Here is a 20,151-nt window from a genome sequence, read left to right as displayed (position 1 = left end):
TAGAGAATGGACTTGAGGATATGGGGAGGGGGAAGGGTAAGCTGTGACAAAGCGGAAGAGAAGCATGGACATATATACACTACCAAACGTAAGGTAGATAGCTAGTGGGAAGCAGCCACATAGCACAGGGAGATCAGCTTGGTGCTTTGTGACCGCCTGGAGGGGTGGGATAGGGAGGGTGGGAGGGAGACGCGAGAGGGAGGGGATATGGGAACCTATGTATATGTATAACTGATTCACTTTGTTATAAAGCAAAAACTAACACCCATTGTTAAGCAATTATACTCCAATAAAGATGTAAAAAAAAAAAAGCTGAATTCCATGGAGCATGGTATTTTTTTTTTTTTTTTTTTTTTTTTGCGGTATGCGGGCCTCTCACTGTTGTGGCCTCCCCCGTTGCGGAGCACAGGCTCCGGACGCGCAGGCTCCGGACGCGCAGGCTCAGCGGCCATGGCTCACAGGCCCAGCCGCTCCGCGGCATATGGGATCCTCCCAGAGCGGGGCACGAACCCGTATCCCCTGCATCGGCAGGCGGACTCTCAACCACTTGCGCCACCAGGGAGGCCCGGAGCATGGTATTTTTAAATAAATAAACAAACAAATAAATAAATAAATATGAGTTGAATGAATTAATGAATTCTAATTCTACTTCCTGGAACAGTTTAGAACAGGTTGAATTCCTCTTTTATCTAACAGACTTTCAAGTATTTGAAGATAATTATTGTAACTCCTCCAAGTTTCCTCTTCTCTACAATAAACGTCTACAGTCCCACCAACTGTTTCTCACAACGAAATGGGATGCCCTGACCTGGATCTAATTCAAAGCCAGCCCGAATCTAGTTCACTGAAATCTAAGTCTAAATGTAACCTTCACACTACCTCTAACCCTCCTCCCTCACCTCTTGTCTAACCCTCAACTTTCAATCTTTTTCCTAACCTATCCAACTTCCTCCCTAACCATGGGCTCTAACTCTGCTTATACTTTTAACCCAACATGTTTTCTAACTTATATGGGCCACCCATAACCCATCCTTGATTCTGTAAATTGATTACCTTAATCTCGCTGAATTGGCCTACATAGTTTTCCATGGTCCTCAAAGCCTGGTCAGCTAGTTTCTCTTCATAGTCTTCCCAGAGGAGATCATTATTCTGTGGGGTAGAGGCAGAGGGGAGTGCTGAGGGCTCCACTTCTCAACAGCAACTGCATTCCACGGAAATATCCAAATTCTTCCTGCAACAAACTTCCTTTCTGGAGCACTGATATTTTTAGAATATCATTTTGGATCCTGGGGAAGAGTCAGATGAAGAAACAGCCGGTCCCCAAGGAACTGCTGTATAAGAGACTGGACATGCATTCAAGGGATTAAGAACAGGAACTGCTGGTCGAGAGTCTTGGACTCTATAGAGCTTGAAGGACAGGGAAGTTTGGGAGCAAATAACTGCATGAAATTGGTTTTCAAAAACAACCAATTGGTTTTGTGTAGGTAAAACTTCCTAAGGTTTTAAAGAGAGGAAGAGGGTAAAAAAACAGAGGAATCCACAGATTACGGAAACCTTTTTAACTTCATATAATATTTTCCTGTTACAGCTTTTTCCTACCACCTGTGATCACAGCTATACCAATGAACAGTGTGAACTGGCTCCTTTGTTTTCCTATTTGTTTGGACAGAGAAGCTGGGGTGAGGTTGAGATGAGGGTAGAGTGAGTGTTGAAGAGCTGTAAAGCCCAGAATACTCTTACCGCTACGATGGCCTTCAGCTCCTCATGACCATCCCACTTGCTGCTGTAGATCTCCTGCAGGGTTTCTGACACTCTCTTTGAACTTTCATGCATCACTGAAAGGAGAGAACTCAGTCCTACCATAAAGTAGTTTGGTATAATCATATGGGTGACGGACAAATCAGTGGCTCCAATCCAAAAGGACAACCTCAGAAGGTTTGGGTTATCAGTCAGAGAAGCTGGATGGGGCTGGGATAGGAAAAGTTACTCTTCCTCGGCCCACAAAGATCCAGGAGTCAGGCACAGGCAAGTGATGAAAAGCCTGAGTATAGCTGTTTTTTTTTTTTCCATCCCCTAGACCTCTTAGTAGCTGCATAAATGCCCTCTGGATCCCCCTGTGCTCCCTGATACCCACCTTTGACTGCACTGAGGAAGTTCTTCAGGTCCTTGTATAGCTTGTGGCCTTCTGCCTGAAAGGGAGAAATGCCTTTGATGACTAAAGAGATATATTTCGAAAGATGCTCCAGAAGTCAAAGTTGAAAAGTAGGTTAAAGGCAGAAATCAATCCTGGAATTTCTTCAAACATTTGCAATTGTTATATATTAGCCTCTACTCTCTTTACCAAGAAGTTGTTGGTTGTCTCTTTTGGGGCAAATTTTAAGTTGGGAAATTGCTCCCATTGCACTGGCATGTCTTCTTTCCTCTGTTTGTTCTCCCTTCCAGTGAACTAGAACCTAGAGTTCCTCTGTTGGAACTTGAGCCCTATGTGACACTATATACGTGATCCTCTGACTTACACCTTCCTCTCTGGGTAGAAAAACTGCTACCATTTTCTATAGACACCAGGCCCTCTTCTTCTCTGCACCCTCACACAGGCCATTCCTCTTCTCCTATGCACTTCATTTTTTTCCCCTTGTATTATATGTTTTAATCAATAACACTCTTTACCAGGCCTAATTATAGGCAGGTCTTAGGAAAATTTAGGTTCACCATCATGAAACTAAATTGTGTCATCTCTAGGAAGATTTTGACCAATGTATAGGGTTTTTTTTTAATTAACTTTTATTGGAGTATACTTGATCTACAATGTTCTATTAGTTTGCACTTCATTTTTTAATAGCTTTATTAGAACTTCTGCCCACTGGTCTTAGGTTGGCCTTCTGTATTTGGAGCAGGCTAATTTCTCTTGTACACAGGTTTGAAGGTGTCTTTCACGTGGCTTGCACCGAGTCCTCTTTTTCAGAGGCTTCCTCAATTGTTCCTCATGGTGTTGTCTAAAGCTCATTCCCATTCTGGTCTCTTTCCTCTATGTGAACTCTAGTTTCCAGTTGGGTGACAACGAATTTTGAGGCCAGGCTGTTGACATTTTGGAGCTTGACTTCAGGAGCGTGAGACTGGACTGAAAGGTGCAGCCCACATCAAGGGTATCATACAGGGACAGGCCTACGGACCAGGACAGTGATCCTCACACCAGTTCAGATGATTTGAGCTAGATCCATTTTGCAGTACATGATAAAAATACTTGTGAACTTGTTCACTTGTTTTATTTGCTTATGTTCATTACAGGTAGGCTACTGAGCATACCAAAAGTATAAAAAATTTATGAGAGAAAAGCTGAAAATTCAGAAAATTCTATCTAATAACTTTTTTAAATTTTTTAATCTGTGCAATTCTTTGAGGGAAAAATCATTATTATTTAATTTTAGCAGCAGAAAACCCAGGTCTACTTGGTCAAGTAAACAAAGGAAACTGGACTAATTATTTTATCCATCTTCTTGCCTCCAGAGCTCACCTCTGAGCCAGTCCAAACTTTTGACCATACCTCAGGTTAAAAGTCCTTTTCAAGAGGCTGAATGCCAGGGCTCAAGGGACACGAAGACACAGTCTCAAGGGAATCTAAGGCACTGTCAAAGAGGTAGGAGAAGAACTGGGACCTTATGGTGTGTTATAGCAAATGAGGATCAAGACAGCATCCTCTGATGACTGAAGAAGGATCAGATACTACAGAGAGGTTAGAATGCATCAAGAATCAGTAAATCACTGAACTTGGTAATTGGAGGTCACTGGTGACCTTGAGAAAGTGCTTTCAACAGCATGATAGAGACAGATTCTGTCAGTTAACAAAACTCAGAAACACTTAGCATTCACCAGGGAAGATGTCTCACTTCCTCTTTGCTTTTCATTCACAGAAAAAAAAGTTTAAACAGTCTAAGATGTTAAATGTACATAATAGCTTTTAAACATGGATATGGTAGGTAGGTATAACTCTGAGAGTTTTGAAAATGTGATAACCATGGTTTGAAAGAGTTTGGGGGATTATAAAAGTTAACAAGGATTTTAATTTCTTTCTTGAAAGAAAACAACATGGATCCAACTTTTTACTTCACCATGAAGATTTGGTCTCCAAAATACATGTTTGAATAACAAAAGCTGTTAAATGATCTTGCATAATTTCTAAAAATGAAATTCTTAATTTTTTTATCCCACTAGATATTATATGGCCTGAAAAATCTGATCAGTGATCAAGGCTACCACGTATGGTGGTACAGGTTGTATGTACACTGTTCAAAACTAAGGGTACTATTTATACTATAGTCCGTGTTTTAGAATCAAGTCTTTTGGTCAAAGTTCTTCTTTTCTGCTCCTGCTGTTTCCTTTGAGAGGAGAGAGACAGAGGGAGAGAGGTGGTGGTAGTGGTAGTAGAGGGTGGGGTGGTGGGATAGCACCTGTGACATTTCATTCCTTTGACCTGAAATGTCTCCAGGCTGAATAATCCCAGCATCTTTCTTCTCTCCTGACACTTGTGACCCTCACAGTCTTAGCTCTGGCTTTAATTTCCTCATCTGTAAATACCAAGTAAGACTAGCTCTAAATGTTAATTCTAGCTCTAAATGTTACGATTTTATCACTTCTGCTCTCTAAGTCCTTGCAAAATTCTTGGCAGTACCATAAGGAGTCTGAGTTAGTCCTTCCCATCCCTTATATTGATACAAAGTCCCAGCCCTCAGTTAATGAATCACTCTGGAAGTGCGTCCTAAGCACTCAGGTAGCAGAGCTATGTCCTAAGAGACTGGGGTTCTGAGGATGGAGAAGAAGTGCCTGTCCTGGAGTTCCCAACTTGCTAGAGAAAAATGGACTCAGAATCCCAAACACTCAGCAAAATAAGAGAATGACCAACCCTGAGCAAGTGCTGACAGTTCTTGATCTAATCGAGGTCCAGAAGGGAAAGATGAAGCTCGATTGTTAGATGTGATTTTAAAGGCAATGAACTGGAAGCAGCTGTCACTACCAGAAATAAGAGATTAAAATGTTGCTTGACGAAAATAATTCTTTCCCATTGGCTTGGCCAAAAAGTTTGCTCGGGTTTGTCCATAAGATGTTATGGAAAAATCAACCCAATATATGTTTTGAGGAAAGGGAAAGGGGGAAGCAAGCAGAGCCCTCAAAGAAAAATTACTTATGGAAATTTGATTAAGAACCTAGGTAAGTGTCAAGGCCTTGAAATCTTGCTGGGAGCTTTGGAAGTGTTATTTATTAATAAAAAGTTTACCTACAGGTGCTACCTGGTGGCACAGTGGTTAAGAATCTGCCTGCCAATGCAGGGGACACGGGTTCGATCCCTGATCCAAGAAGATCCCACATGCCACAGAGCAACTAAGCCCGTGCGCCACAACTACTGAGCCTGTGCTCGAGGGCCCACAAGCCACAACTACTGAACCCGTGTGCCACAAATACTGAAGCCCACACACCTAGAGCCCACACACCTAGAGCTCCACAACGAGAAGCCACCACAGTGAGAAGCCCGTGCACCGCAACGAAGAGTAGTCCCCACTCGGCACAACTAGAGAAAACCCATGCGCAGAAAGGAAGACCCAACGCAGCCAAAAAAAGTTTACCTACAAACTGGTTGCAGGTGAAAGGTAGGGCACATGACCAACTGGTCCAACTTCTGGAATACTTCACTTTCAATTTCCTTGACCTTGTCCTTTTTCCTCCCGTTCATCTTAGACACCTAGGTCCAGCTTCAGACCTGACTTTTTTCACTGTCTTTCTCCTTAAACTGTGAGAGCCTTGAGAACAGGCGTGTTGTCTTATTCAAGTTGAAGTCCCAGCATCTAGCACAGTGCCTGGCATACAGCAGGTACTTATGACGTTTGTTAAATAAACTTCCCAAGCATGTTCAAACACCAGTTACTATGTGTATCATTCTCTCAGGAGAAAAGTTTTTCCTTATTCCTAGCCTAACTCCATTTCATTTCTCAAATTATTTCCCTGCTCAAGTGGTGTTTAGTTGGTAGGCTCACATAGGGAATTCTGAGGGGGTTGTCCCACCTGATCCTCTTATTCTTCTTCTTGTTTTTTTTTTTAATTTTTATTTTTGGCTGCGTTGGGTCTTCGTTGCTGTGCGCGGGCTTTTCTCTAGTTGCAGCAAGCGCGCGCTTCTCGTTGCGGTGGCTTCTCTTGTTGAGGAGTGTGGGCTCTAGTAGTTGCGGCACACGGGCTCAGTAGTTGTGGCCTGTGGGCTCTAGAGTGCAGGCTCAGTAGTTCTGGAGCACAGGCTTAGTTGCTCCACGGCATGTGGGATCTTCCCGGACCAGAGCACGAACCCGTGTCCCCTGCATCGGCAGGTGGACTCTCAACCACTGCGCCACCAGGGAAGCCCTCCATATAATTCTTACATTATACCATAAAGAATTTGACTGGTCTTTGGCCCTGGTTCCTGAGAAGTAACTTCTAAATCCTTGGCATTTTGTTATTCATGGTGGGCCTCTCAGATCATACCTGTGTCTGTGCTAAACAAATGACTCAGGATGGTGCTGGTCAGGTGGGAAAGGTGAACCAAGTGATTAGAGGGCTGGGGCTTTCATACAGGTGATATCAGTATGACCTCCGGAAAGGAGAGGAGGGAAGTTAGAGATTAAGTTCAATCACACGGCCTATGATCCACTATGTAATGAAATCACAATAAAAACTCTAGACACCTGAAGTTTAGGCGAGCTTCCCTGGTTGGTAATCCTACATCAATGTGCTGGGAAGGTGACGTGTCTTGAGAACACAGAAGGTTCATGTTTGGGATCCTCCCAGATCTCCCCTTGTGTGTCTCTTCATTTGGCTGGTCCCGATTTGTACCCTTTATAATAAAACTGTAATTAAGTAGAGCACTTTGCTGAATTCTGTGAGCATTCTAGTGAATTACGCAAGATGAGTGGTCAGTAGGAACCCCCAAATTTGTAGCCAGTTTGTCAAAAGTGCAGGTGGCCTGGGAACTTTGGAGCTTTACAGATGGTGTCTGAAGTGAGGTAGTCTAGTGGCGGACTATGCCCTCAACCTGTGAAATTTGAACTAACTCTGGGTATCTAGTGTCAGAACTGCATTGCAACTGGATATTCATTTAAGTTAATAACTAACTCCCTTCTATTATAAACAGGGGATCCAATCTCCAGGACTCATGTCAGCATTAAATGAGATAAATGTGATGCCTGGCACACAGAGATGGAAAGTCAATATCCCATAGGTTAAACCTCTGTAATCCACTTCTTTTCCCCCCTTTTTAAAAAATGAGCCACAAGTTTATTCTATAATTTTTCTGTAACAGGTAATCAATTCTGCAGAAAAATGCAAACATCACCTTTATTGTTAATATTTACATTTGGTTCTATAAACAAACTTGGCAAAAAAAAAGTAAGAATTTTTATACAAATTTTAAAAATTTCAAGAGTATGATCTTCATCACTTCTGAAAGCTATTTAAGTCAAAAGCCAGTAAATATACAGGTTGAAAGGGAAGAGAAAAACACTGACAACAGATTATTTGAATTTCCCTCTTCCCAAATATCTAAAACATCACATATACCACTGTTTTCAGCATAGCTTGTGAAATCTAAAAATTCTGACTTCACTAGTCTGAAATAAGTTCAGTAGAGATTGTAGTGGTGAAGTACAGATTGTTTTCTTCTTGTGTAGTAAGTTCAGTTCTCTTCTTATCAAACTCCACATTCGGTTCCAGATTTTTTTTTTCTTCCTTATAATATTTTCACTCTCCAGTGGATTTTACCAGAAGGTAAACTACCTGTATTCTTGATGTCACATTCACTGGGTTCCTAGGAGGACTCTGGAATGGAGTCTTTGCCTGAATTGTTAGATGTTCCTGTAAACTGTTTACTGCTAACAGACTAGAATCATGACCAAATACTGAATGAAGGTCCTTTTCCTTCAGATCCTGTGCTGGAAAATGCACAGCATCTGACTTTCATTTTGGTTGAGATGCACTCTTATCCATATTGAAATTAGAAACTTATATACATGTCTGTGGCCTACATGGATAGTGATCTACCCTTACTTCTAAGTCATTTTCATGTATAATTAATTTATGTTCAGAAATGTCAGGAATGCATTCCTGTTCATTTTTATGTGGAGGGAGATGTGTAAAATTTTGTTTTATGTCATTTTTGGCTGGATTTAAAATGGAACATTTATTAGATGTTTTCTCATCAAGCCCTCTCAAGTCACTGGAAAAGTAGGGAATATGTTCTGAAATAAACACAAATTTTGTTCAGGTTCCTGGGTTTCTTTATATAGGAAACTCTGCTCAATCACTTGTACATTATTTTCCCTGAAGTCTGAGATGTATGTTGCAATTCTAGCTTTTCTTTATATTCAGGCTTTTTCAGGACAGTTGCAGTAATAGGAGAAATGGATCTAATACTGTACTTTATTCTTTTAGGCATGTCCCTTTCATATTCCACAACGTCAAAAACTAACTTAGATACAATACCATCAACAACTTGATAGTGATCACTCTGTGCAAAGCTTCCATGCTGCTCACTTGGAATATGTGGCTCATATCTTCTACCTTTACAAAAGGCTTTTTGAGTCTTCTTGTTCTTGCTTTTTGTGGACCAATACCTATTCTTTTCCCCACATCGCTTACAGAAGTGCTGGATTTCCTGAGTAAATACAACTCTTTTTTTCTTTTATTCAATGTAGCATCTAATGTCATCAATATGAAGAATTTTTACTCCCCATGACAAGGCATTTGATAATATAGTATTTGAAGGAAAAAAATCATGGTCATTTCTAGCTTTTTCGACTACTAATTTTCCTCCTATCAAACACACTGAATGAATCTGGAGACTCAAATGAACTTCCATCATGGCTAGAATGACGTGAAGTGGTTTCTGCACTATACGCAAATTCAGGGCTTGGTACACGAGAAATTTGTCCTTTTTATTTGAAATAAGGTAACTGATATCTTTACTGAGAAATTCTTCAACTCGCCGTCCCAGATCCTTAATGTCCTTTGGCAGTTTTTCAGATACAGTGACAGAAGGTAAGTCAATGTAAAATACTTTTCCCCAAAGTGGCTTACTTTTGGATTTTTCTGATTTGTTATCAGTTTTCAGAGTTTAAAGATGGCTATTTCTTTCATTTTTGACATGGATTCCACCCTGAAAATGTCCTTTGCTGTAGATCCTCATGGCTCCGTAGTTCATGGCAGCCAGCTGGCATTCATATGCTGGGTCTGGAGAGGGTGTCACGTCCAGCAGCTCTGGAAACACGGCTCCATAGTTCATGGCAGCCACCTGGCATTCATATGCTGGGTCTGGAGAGGGTGTCACATCCAGCAGTTCTGGAAACACGGCTCTCCAAGGCCCACTGACTGGCCAGTTGCCTCTCCCCTTTTGCAGGCCACCAACTGTTGTCCACTTCTTTTTTTTTTTAATGTGACTATATATGAATTATATATTTTTTCTTGTTTCAATTGCATGTGTACTATAGAATTTTCAGAGTTGGCTGCAGTGACCTGTTATCCACTTCTTAAAGTAAGTTTTCTACATAAAATTACCCATAACATCCAGTGAAGACAGAAGGAACAGTGAGAACAGGAGGTTTGGGTGAGAATGACAGGTAAAAGATGGAGGTATTATTTTCGAATAAATGGCTTTGGTGAGGTAGATGCAGTGGACAAAGAGGCAACAAAACATGGGGCCACTGAGATGAGAAGACCCTTAGGGTGGGAGAGAGGCAGCCTAGGGAAGATAGTAAGCCAGAAACTAAGGTGACAGGGGCTTGTTTTGATTTTGTCTAAGGACCTGGTGATGTCACTGTACCCTGGGGGAACCACCAAGAGAAAAGAAGAACACTCGTCTGTACCCCTAAACCCAGAGTGAGCAGGAACAGGAAAGGTAATTTTCTGTGGTTCCCAGGAGAAGGATAAGCAGCAGGTTACCCTGTGGCCCGTACTCCTGGGGGGAGGATGGGTTAGTAGGGATGCTTGCTGATTTGCAGAACCTGCTGTTCTTCTGCCCCTCGGCCTTCATATCTTCTTTCTTCCTCCAAGCTTCCCTTTCCCACCCTCCAGATTACCTGTTGTTGGTAGAAGTTATTGGCATTTTGTTCAAACCGTTCATCTTTGGTTTCCACAGTCTTCCCCAACTTCTGCAGTACCTGGGGATATAAATCAGAGAGGTCCACACTGTTATAGTCAAGTCTCTCTTAACTGTTGGCCTCATTTGACCCTGGCTTCTCTCAGAGTCTCAGATGCAACTTAAGGGATGTACTCGTATCAGCCCAACAGAATTAGAAATATAGCATGTTGCTGAAAAATCAATCACGTTTTATGGTTCTTCTCAAATTGGGGTACTCCTGGGAATATGCAGCAGTGTACTAGGGGGTGTATATAAAGACCAGAATAAATAAGGTATATGTTCCTGGAATGAAATTGTTATTTACAGTGGTTTTTGGCGTGGGGGAGAATATTATATTAAAACAAGAATTAATTAGAAGAATGTAAAATGTGCATGGCTTTTAAAGATAAAACATGAGCCTTGAAGATATTTTTTTACTTGAGAGACCCTCTTCCAGCCATAGCAGCAGATTCCTTTAGATAGATGAGGTCAGAGAGGCGAGCAGGACTCTCTTCTTCTGAAGGCCCTTGTGGAAAACTTTAAGAAGCCCTGATATAATGCATTTGAAACTCAGCTAGAAGTGAGGGCTGTCCATATTGATCTCCTCTCCCCTGGGACCAGGAGAGCCAACCATCATACTGGGAGAGCCAACCATCATACAGATCTGAGTGCTGATGCAAAGGATATGGAAATGAGAAAGGCACAGCTCCTATTCTCATAGGGGACACTCACTTATAACAAGGAAGACCCTGACTCTTGTATCTGTAACCCCATTTTGGAAGGAGGCACCATCATCCCCCAGGCCCAAGTCAGAATCAGGAGTTGCCCTCAACTAATTCTCTCACTTCCTTCAGGGAATCCCTCACCATCTGGAAACCATCCTATGATTTCCAGTCTCACTGCCATAGCTTTAGTCCAGGCCTTCATTGTCTTCCACCTGGCCTGGTCTATCATGCTGCTGCTTAAAACCTTCTGATGATTCTCCATTCATCTGCTCAACAGATTTTTATTAAATGCCCAATATGGGACTTCCCTGGTGGCACAGGGGTTAAGAATCCACCTGCCAATGCAGGGGACACGGTTTTGATCCCTGGTCCAGGAAGATCCCACATGTCGCAGAGCAACTAAAGCCCGTGCTCCGCAACAAGAGAAGCCACCACAATGAGAATCCTGTGCACTGCGATGAACAGTAGCCCCCGCTCGCCGCAACTAGGGAAAGCCCATGCGTAGCAACGAAGACTCAACGCAGCCAAAAAAAAAAAAAAAGTATCTACAAGTTATAGTTCTAACTCTAGCATACATATGGGTCTCAATGATCTGACCCTTCATTGAGCCTCAGCTCTCTTCTTCCTACCGGTCTCTCTCTCTCACACTTCTTTAGTTTTCTAATAAGCCATACTGTTGCTTGCTGTAGATGCTGTTATTTACAGTGGTTTTCGGCGTGGGGGAGAGTATTACATTAAATAAACCCATAACCCAATGCCCTCTTTCCAGAATGCTCTTCCTCACCTTATCATCAGCCAAATATCTAAAAAGACCTAATTCATACTCTATATCCTTTGTGACACTTAATCACATCTACTTCATCCCATTAATCAAGCTAAATCGCTCCCTCCTAAGCAGTTACAACTTCTGGACCTGTATACACTTTTGTTACTGGTTTTTGTTTTTGTTTTTTTGTTTCTTTTGGCCATGTTGTGCTGCTTGCGGAGTATCTTAGTTCCCCAACCAGGGACTGAACTCGGGCCCCAGCAGTGAAAGCGCTGAGTCCTAACCACTGGACCACCAGAGAATTCCCCTATTACTATTTTATTATTTGCATTTATCTATGTCTCCTTCTAAACTGTGAGCTCCTTGCGGACTGGGCACTTGCCTTTTCTGTATTTCTCGGTATCCAGCAAATAGATACTTAATACTTACAACAGGAAGGAGAGTGAGACTGATACAAGAGGGAGCCAATGCCTTGAATTAAGATTTTGCTAGGGACTTCCCCGGTGGCGCAGTGGATAAGACTCCGTGCACCCAATGCAGGGGGCCAGGGTTCGATCCCTGGTCAGGGAACTAGATCCCACATGCATGCCGCAACTAAGAGTTCACGTGCCACAACTAAGGAGCCTGTGTGCCGCAACTAAGGAGCCCGTCTGCTGCAACTAAGAGCTGGTGCAACCAAATAAATAAATAAATATTTAAAAAAAAGATTTTGCTAGACTGAAATAAAGTAAAAAGGGTGAGGATAGAAAGAGGATTTCAGGCAAAGACAACATCAGCAAAGTCACAGGAGTATGCAAATTCGTGGCAGTTTCATGAGATGGTTCAGCACTGGTTTAGGGTGTGTTATGGGGAGTGATGGGTAAGGAAACGAGAAAGGGAGATTGGAGTCTCATTGCGAAGGACTCTGAATCTTCTGAAAAAGCGCCCAGGTCTTGGGTGTGAGACCGGCTCTATGTAGACTCTGACTAAGGTGTCTCCATTCTTAATCCTGGGGCTAACATCTCTCACTTCTGGAGATCTCTCTATGGTGGTTAAACTCAAGGTCACTGGAGTGAGATAGATATAAGCCCCTATCTTGGCTTTTCCACTTACTGGTTATAAGCCTTTGGGCAAATCACTTCAACTCTAGAGCCTCAGTTTACAGAACTCCCTTTCCCCCACTAAGATAATAATACCTCCTGGAGTTGTTGGGAGAATTAAGTGATATTATACACATAAATTGCTTTCACAGTGCTGCCCTGTGGTGAGTACTTAATACAAATATTATCATTGTGTCTAGTTCCACTCCCTTACCTATAAATACCTGTCTTTATTTCCTTTTCAGTTTAGCCATAGTGTGTCTGTGTCTCTCTACTCCACCTCACTTGACAGCGGCCCTGGGTGTGCAGAGTCGCTCCTCTTCCCAGGCTCCACCCTCTGCCCCCAACCAAACACTGTCCTTTACCAGAAAGTTGCAACACCACCTTGTTTAGTGGTAATGGCAGCTCTCACTTCCTTCCTGCCACCCCTCCCCCTTCCTTTGCCTGGGGCTTGGTTCTTCTGTTGGGGGGGGAGGGGTGCTGAAAGGAGAGAGGTGTCAGTTCAGTCTAGACTCAATGTGGCACACCCTGGAGCAGACCAATATCCCCAAACCCCAAAAGGCTCAAGGCAATAAGGCTTGGAGGGTGTGGGAGTGTGTGTGTTGAGGGAACACTCCCACCTTCAATTCTGAAACTGAAAAGATGAGTATGATCACCCTGAAAACATAACCCAATGCCCTGGGCCCAAAGTATTTACTGCCTTAAGCAAGAGGACCATGTGTCAGGGCACCTACACTATGTTGTAGATGTTCTTCCTCAACTAGAGTTCCTTGAGGAAGGAGGATGTACGAATGCTCTACAGATGTTTGTTGAAAGAATTAATAATTCTACCTTTGGATTATTTACTAATGAAAGCCCATATAATGCCAATCCTTAAAGTCCTGCACTGAGAATTTTGCCCCAGTTTGCCTGGCCTAGCAGATGAGAAGTTAGAATACAGATTATTTAAAGAGAAAGAGCAGGGACAAGAGAGAAAGTAAATGTGGCAAAATGTTAACACTTGGTGAAACAGGTGAAGAATATTCCAGTGTTCATTGACTTAATTTTTGTGTAGGTTGGGATGAAAGTATAAAGCTTAAAAAAAAAATCACTGCAGACATGTTTTATATTTTAGTTAATTCTGTCAATTGGAGTAATTTGAAGAGGGGTTGGATATTAGACATTATGGAATTTTGTTAGAAATTTTTTCTTAGATGTGATAGTACTGTAGTTATGTAAAAAACCCTTATTTTCAAGATATATTCTAAAGTAGGCTCTCCTTAATATGGCCCTAATATATTTTCCAGCCTTTTCTCCCACCACTCCCTGAGCTCCAGCTCAGCTGCATTTCTCCCTATTCTGCCTAAAAGGATTTCTAGATTCCATGCCTTGCTCATGCTGGCATTCCTCAGCTGGACTGCTCTCTCACCACTTGCCTGAGGAACTACTAATCAGCCATAATTCCTATCTCAAATTCAGCCTTCACTACAAAACCTCCCTCTATTCTCAATTCTTCTGTCCTCTGAATTCCCACGGACAAGCAGATCTCTCAGGTCACTTATTTTACTTTAAACAAACAAACAAACAACAACAAAAAAAAAAACACAACTAGACTGTAAGCTTCTAGCAGGCAAGAATGCCTCTTGCTCATATGTAAATTCCCTCCGGGGTCCAGCCCAGTATCTCAGACAAAGGAGTTTTTCTGTAAATATTGCTGATTGAACCCTCTGGGGTACAAGCTGAGTAAAAGTCAACAGAGGAAAAGACCAAAAAAGGAGTGGTAAACAATGAATGCCCTTTCTTGGGGGAGATCTGAGAAGTCTGCCACAGAGAAATCACAAACAGATGGTGAAAGTATTAGTTTGAAACGTGAAGATGTATCATACTGTAAAAACACAATAAAGCCAGACTCCTGTTGAGTCTGAGTAGGAACTGGAAAATAAAACAAGAATGCTTCATCTCCATTGTGTTTAACAGTCACCAGACCTTCACTCCTAGGTTTGCTCCTTCGAGAAGATCAGCAGGAAGTAAGTGGGGAGACACAGATGTTAGAGTGGTTTTTGAGGAAACTTGTAAAGAGAGCAGCCTGCGATTGGGATCCTAAGGCAGGACACCTGAGTTTCAGTGATAATTCTGCCACTTGCCAATCTCTTTTGAGACTTATTTCCTCATTTCTAAAGTTGGGATACTAATAGCATGCTTAAAGAGTTGAAAAGATGAAGTGAGATCATATCACAAGAATGTGGGCTCCATAAAGGGAGATATCATGTCCTTCTTATATTCCTGTGCTTTGTCCATAGCAGGCACTTGATATTTGACACATTAGTTGTTACATATTACTCAGATGATTACAGTCAACTGCTTATAGTAAAACTGCAGTGTCCCAGTGAGTCCTTTCTTTTGACTATAACATTCTCCCTCTTTATCTTGCCTTCAATAACTTCCCAAGACTCAAAAGCTCTGGCAGGCTGAGCTAAGCTCTTTCTCCCAAACCTAGGCCATTCCCATTCTATCCAGGGAACATCCACTACCTCTAGGGTGCCAGCTGTACAGCTCGAAGTTCAGTGTCTGCCTGCCTTTGTGTCTAAGTCTGGGTTCAGAGTATCTCTTTGTTTTCTGCAACAACCTGGGAGTTCCTCAGGGCAGATTTGAGTTTGCTCCTCTCTCTGCTTTCTCAGGGTTCAGACTAGGAAGAAAGAACAGGGTGTACCTGGGCAGCTGGTTCTCTTTTTGGGAAATACTTGACTCTGAGGTTTGAGGCACCCTCTCCCCTTCTCACTTTGGTGTCCTCACCAAATTGAGTTTCCAAATCACTGAACATCAATTCTCATTTTACAGATGCAGAACCTGAAGCTCAGAGCAGGGATGTTGTTTACCTGAGGCTTCGGAGCCCATGCTAAAAAAGGAAAGAAATCCTAAAGCAAGGGCGTAGTGTTGATAGGCTAGATGAAGACAAGGTGAGTGAGGTAAAATCAATTGCTGTGTCTTTTTTTTTTTTTGCATTACGTGGGCTTCTCACTGCTGTGGCCTCTCCCGTTGCGGAGCACAGGCTCTGGACACGCAGGCCCAGCAGCCATGGCTCACGGGCCCAGCCGCTCCGCGGCATGTGGGATCTTCCCAGACCGGGGCACGAACCCGTGTCCCCTGCATCGGCAGGCGGACTCAACCACTGCGCCACCAGGGAAGCCCAATTGCTGTGTCTTTTAAACATAACTATTACCCACGAGTTTTTTGGTCTTTGGAGATTTCTTTTTGTTTTTCCAACCCATAGAGTAGCTGGCCTTCTCTTCTCTAGTATCTCCTCTTTTTTTTTTTATTTTCCCTTTTCTTTCTCTTGTCTTTGCGGTACGCGAGCCTCTCACTGTTATGGCTTCTCCCGTTGCAGAGCACAGGCTCCGGACGCGCAGGCTCAGCGGCCATGGCTCACGGGCCCAGCCGCACCGCGGCATGTGGGATCTTCCCGGACCGGGGCACGAGCCCGTGTCCCCTGCATCGGCAGGCGGACTCCCAACCACTGCGCCACCAGGGAAGCCCTCTAGTACCTCCTTTTCCTCCATAAACCACTTCTAACTAGACCTTCCCGTAGGCTCTGATCACTATCAGATTTGTAACTAGACAGCCTTTGGAGAGCCTGAAACCATGATCAAGGTGAAGTTAGGGTAAAGTAACCAAAAAATCTTTTCCTTTTCCTCTGCTCTTTCACATGACCCCAGCTTCCTCAGACAAAGACCGGGGGAAAAAACACACACATTCCCCCTACCCTTCCACTGTGAGCTTCTTAAACATAGGGACTACATCTATATTTCATCAATTCTCTGTTGATAATCCCATTTGGGAGAGCTGGCTGCCTTTAATCCTTCCCAGCACTCAAGCTAGTGCTCCGCTTTTAGAAGATGATACAAATATTTAAATTCTTAAGCATATGGTGTTCATTCAAATGCTTCTAAGACCACGAAGACTTAGAAAACCAAAATTCTCTCCCAGGTCCTTATCGCTCTCTCCCTCTGGTTTTTCTTCTAGCCTATTCATTTACCCATACCATCTCATCTACCAGAGTGCTGGTGGGTGGAGAGCAGGGGGTCAGGTTAGAAGCAAAGAAAATACTCTGAACGGGTAGAAACAGTTAATGCCACTGAAATGTGTGGAGCAGCGTCCACACCATCTCCGTAGGTAGGCAAGTTACAGACGGACGTACAGACAGCCTACCTAGATGGCGCAGGGCCACCCACAGCTAACCGAGGATACAATGCAAAAAGAAGTGCTCTTTCCCCACCCTGAACAGGGTACTCTCCAACGCCAAAGAGAGGCACAGGAAGCAGATACGGGCTTCTGCTTACATCCGCTTAAGCAACACCCCGCAGCCAGGCCGAGTCAGGTACAGAGGGAATTGGGCAGAATTCCTCTAGTCCTCCTGGACTCCCGGTCCCAGCTAACGGGTGATGCTCGCTGGCAGGCCAGCTGGTCAGTACTGTCTTATGACTCTGGGAAATGACCCTCTTTGAACCTTCAATTTCATCATCTAAAAAAATAGCACCCTCGCTGGGTTGCGAGGCCAAAATCTGCTACACAGCAGTCACCAACGTTAGTTCCTTTCTTTCCCCTTTTCTGGGTCAGCTTGGGCGTTAAACTTTAAGGTTCCTGAGAGAGGCCGCGGGAACCGTCTCCAGGCTTCCCCTATCCCTGCCCAAGACCAGGCAAGGCTCTGCGTTCTCTCAAATCTGCCCGTTTCAATGGAAACCCAGTCCCCGCTCGCGTTTCCCGGAGGGCAACCGGATACCCCTGAGGGCAGCCCAGCCTCCCGGCCCCGAGCACCTTGCACGCCCTGGTCGCCCCGTTGGGCCTCGGCCTCGGCTCCCGGCTGCCTACCTTCTCCTGGGCCCTGCTGAACTTCTTCTGCACCTGCTTGGCGAAGAGGCCGGCAGCGCCGCTCGCCCTGCCCTCAGCCATCCTGCCGGCTCCCCAGGGGCGGCAGCCCTGGCCCGGAGCCCTGTGGTTTTCTCGGGGCCCCTGAGGAGGAAGCGAGGTTCCCGGCATGCCTCGCACCCGGGAGGGTGGGCGGGCCTCGCGACGCACACCCCGCCCCGCCGCCGCCTCGGGCTCACCCTGGGCTGCCCGAGGCTGCCTGAGGCCCAGGGCGCACGGCCCTCACGGAGACCCTTGCAAGGCCCACTCGAGGCCCAGCCTGTGGGGCCTCGGGGCCCTCCCCCGAAGCCCATTGCCATCTGGCTCCCGGACCCGGGGAGGGGCCAATGGGGCACCTGTGGGGCTCAGGCTGGGGCTGGGCCTGGGCCTGGGCCTGGGCCTGTTCCCAGGAGGCGGGAAAGGCGGGCCTGCCCTGAGGCGGCGCTCCAAACCCTCCGGCCCTGTGATAGAGGAACACCAGCCTCGTTGAAGAGTTTGCAAACGTGGGCCAAGACTCAGTGTTCCCCGAGAGCCAATTAGCTGTAACCGATTAGCGGGGGGGATAACTGAAACAAGGGGGTAGAAAATACTGTGATTTCCACTCAGCAAGAGTGTTGTATAAGGGACTTCGCCGGTGGCGCAGTGGTTGAGTCCGCCTGCCAATGCAGGGGACACGGGTTCGAGCCCGGGTTCGAGCCCTGGTCCGGGAAGATCTCACATGCTGCGGAGCAACTAAACCCGTGTGCCACAACTACTGAGCCTGCTCTCTAGAGCTGGTGAGCCACAACTACTGAAGCCCGTGCTCCGCAGCAAGAGAAGGCACTGCAATGAGAAGCCCATGCACCGCAAGAGTAGCCCCCGCTCAGTGCTCTAGAGAAAGCCTGAGCGCAGCAATGAAGACCCAACACGGCCAAAAATAAATAAATAAATAAAAAGAATGTTGTATGGGAAAAGAGGTATGTGTACTGGGTCGCCAAATAAAATTTCTTACTCCAGGGTGCAGTTTTTAAAGATGGAAACCCTCTACCAGAGAGGAGGTTGGCTCTGTCAACTGAAAAAAAAAAAAAAAGCACAACCTAAAAGTTGAGAATTACGTTTTATTTGGCGGACAAAACCGAGGACTTAAGCCTGGGACATGGCCTCTCAGGTAGCTCTGAGAGTGCTGGGAAGAGGTAAGGGAGGAGCCAGGATATATAGGAGTTTCTGCAACAAAGACCAGGTTGTCAGAACATCAAAAGATTATGGTTAATTAAAGAAAACCAGATATCTCAAGTTAAGGAATTTGGCGCTTTTCTATTTGTGGGAAGATGCAAGAGTCTGGGCTTACTGAAATCACTCCTTTGATATGCACCTCAGCTATCTGGGGCCAGTATCCTGTGCTTTCTCACCCTGAGTCTCCTCAGGGTAAACTGTTGGGGCTGTGGGTGGCTTCAGTGGCTGATGGCTTGATGGTCAGCATCCTGTTTCTATCCTGAGTTCCCTCAGGGCTCACCACTGGGGGAGGGGTTGCTGTAGTGTGATGGCTTGATGTCTGCAACATCCTTTGTTTACTGATATGGCAGGCAACATTCTTTCACTCACAGCTCTAAACCTAGATCTGGTAGGGGTAGGCTGAGCAAAGGGGACAACTCCAGATCTGGACTTGGAAGGGAGGAACAACTGAGCTAGAAGTAGAAACAAGGATGCTTAGGAAAGGAGAGGACCTTTATTGAAAAAAGGCTGAGGAGGAGGGTGTGGAAGCCTGTGCTGGGGATGGGGAGCAAATTTTTCTAGCTGGAGGAACTAGTACAGTGTACTAGATGGAGAGAGGATATCAATTGTGTAACTTGGGGTGGGACTGCTCAGATTATAAGTTTCTTCTCTGGGTAGAAGGTCTCCAAATGAGTTACTCCCTGGGACTTCTCTGGTGGCGCAGTGGTTAAGAATCCCACCTGCCAACTCAGGGGACAGGGGTTCGAGCCCTGGTCCGGGAAGACCCCACGTGCCGCGCAGCAACTAAGCCCATACGCCACAACCACTGAGCCCGTGCCACAACTACTGAAGCCCACATGCCACAACAAGAGAAGCCACCGCAATGAGAAGCCTGCGTGCCGCAACGAAGAGTAGCCCTTGCTTGCCGCAACTAGAGAAAGCCTGCGTGCAGCAACGAAGACCCAACGCAGCCAAAAATAAATTAATTAATTAATTTTAAAAACCCCTCAACTTAATCTCTAATGCAGAGAGGACCACATTTAACAAAAAAAAAAAAGAAAGAAAGTTACTCCCTGACATGTTTGAGGGGATAGCTGGAAATTAGGACTCTGGGTTTGGAGGAACTGCTTACTCAAGGATTTTATAGTACAGGTAAAATTCCCCGAAAGAAAGGAAGAGGGACAAAATACACTTCCTAAGGACTGGAGAGGGAAGCTGGAAGTCTGAGACAAAATTGGAGGGCCTTCTCTGCTATTGTTTTTCAGGTCATTCCCCCAAAAAGGCATACTGCACTCAGGGCCAACCATGTGACAGGCATTGCTGGGTGTTGGGGAAGCCAAGAATGAATTTAAAAAATGTGATCCCTGACTTCAAGATGCTTAA

The 20,151-nt window shown here is 44.7% G+C and overlaps 1 protein-coding gene and 1 pseudogene across 1 annotated transcript in view; both read right to left on the bottom strand.

Annotated features, from left to right (window-relative positions):
- The window catches only part of BIN2 (bridging integrator 2), a 36,255-nt gene extending 18,633 nt beyond the window's left edge, over positions 1-17,622 (bottom strand). Inside the window, exons 1-5 of the mRNA XM_060113087.1 lie at positions 17,542-17,622; positions 10,086-10,166; positions 2,135-2,189; positions 1,741-1,835; positions 1,054-1,149 (exon numbers count right to left, since the gene is read on the bottom strand). Of these exons, the coding sequence (XP_059969070.1) occupies positions 1,054-1,149; positions 1,741-1,835; positions 2,135-2,189; positions 10,086-10,166; positions 17,542-17,622 (408 nt within the window). The remainder of the gene's footprint in view (positions 1-1,053; positions 1,150-1,740; positions 1,836-2,134; positions 2,190-10,085; positions 10,167-17,541) is intronic.
- LOC132499281 (protein DBF4 homolog A-like) lies at positions 7,472-9,211 on the bottom strand (annotated as a pseudogene).
- Positions 17,623-20,151: the final 2,529 nt, after the last annotated feature.

The sequence above is a fragment of the Mesoplodon densirostris genome, chromosome 11 (assembly GCF_025265405.1).
Source record: "Mesoplodon densirostris isolate mMesDen1 chromosome 11, mMesDen1 primary haplotype, whole genome shotgun sequence".
In the NCBI taxonomy this organism is placed as follows: domain Eukaryota; kingdom Metazoa; phylum Chordata; class Mammalia; order Artiodactyla; family Ziphiidae; genus Mesoplodon; species Mesoplodon densirostris.
This window is presented reverse-complemented; position numbering and strand designations above follow the sequence as displayed.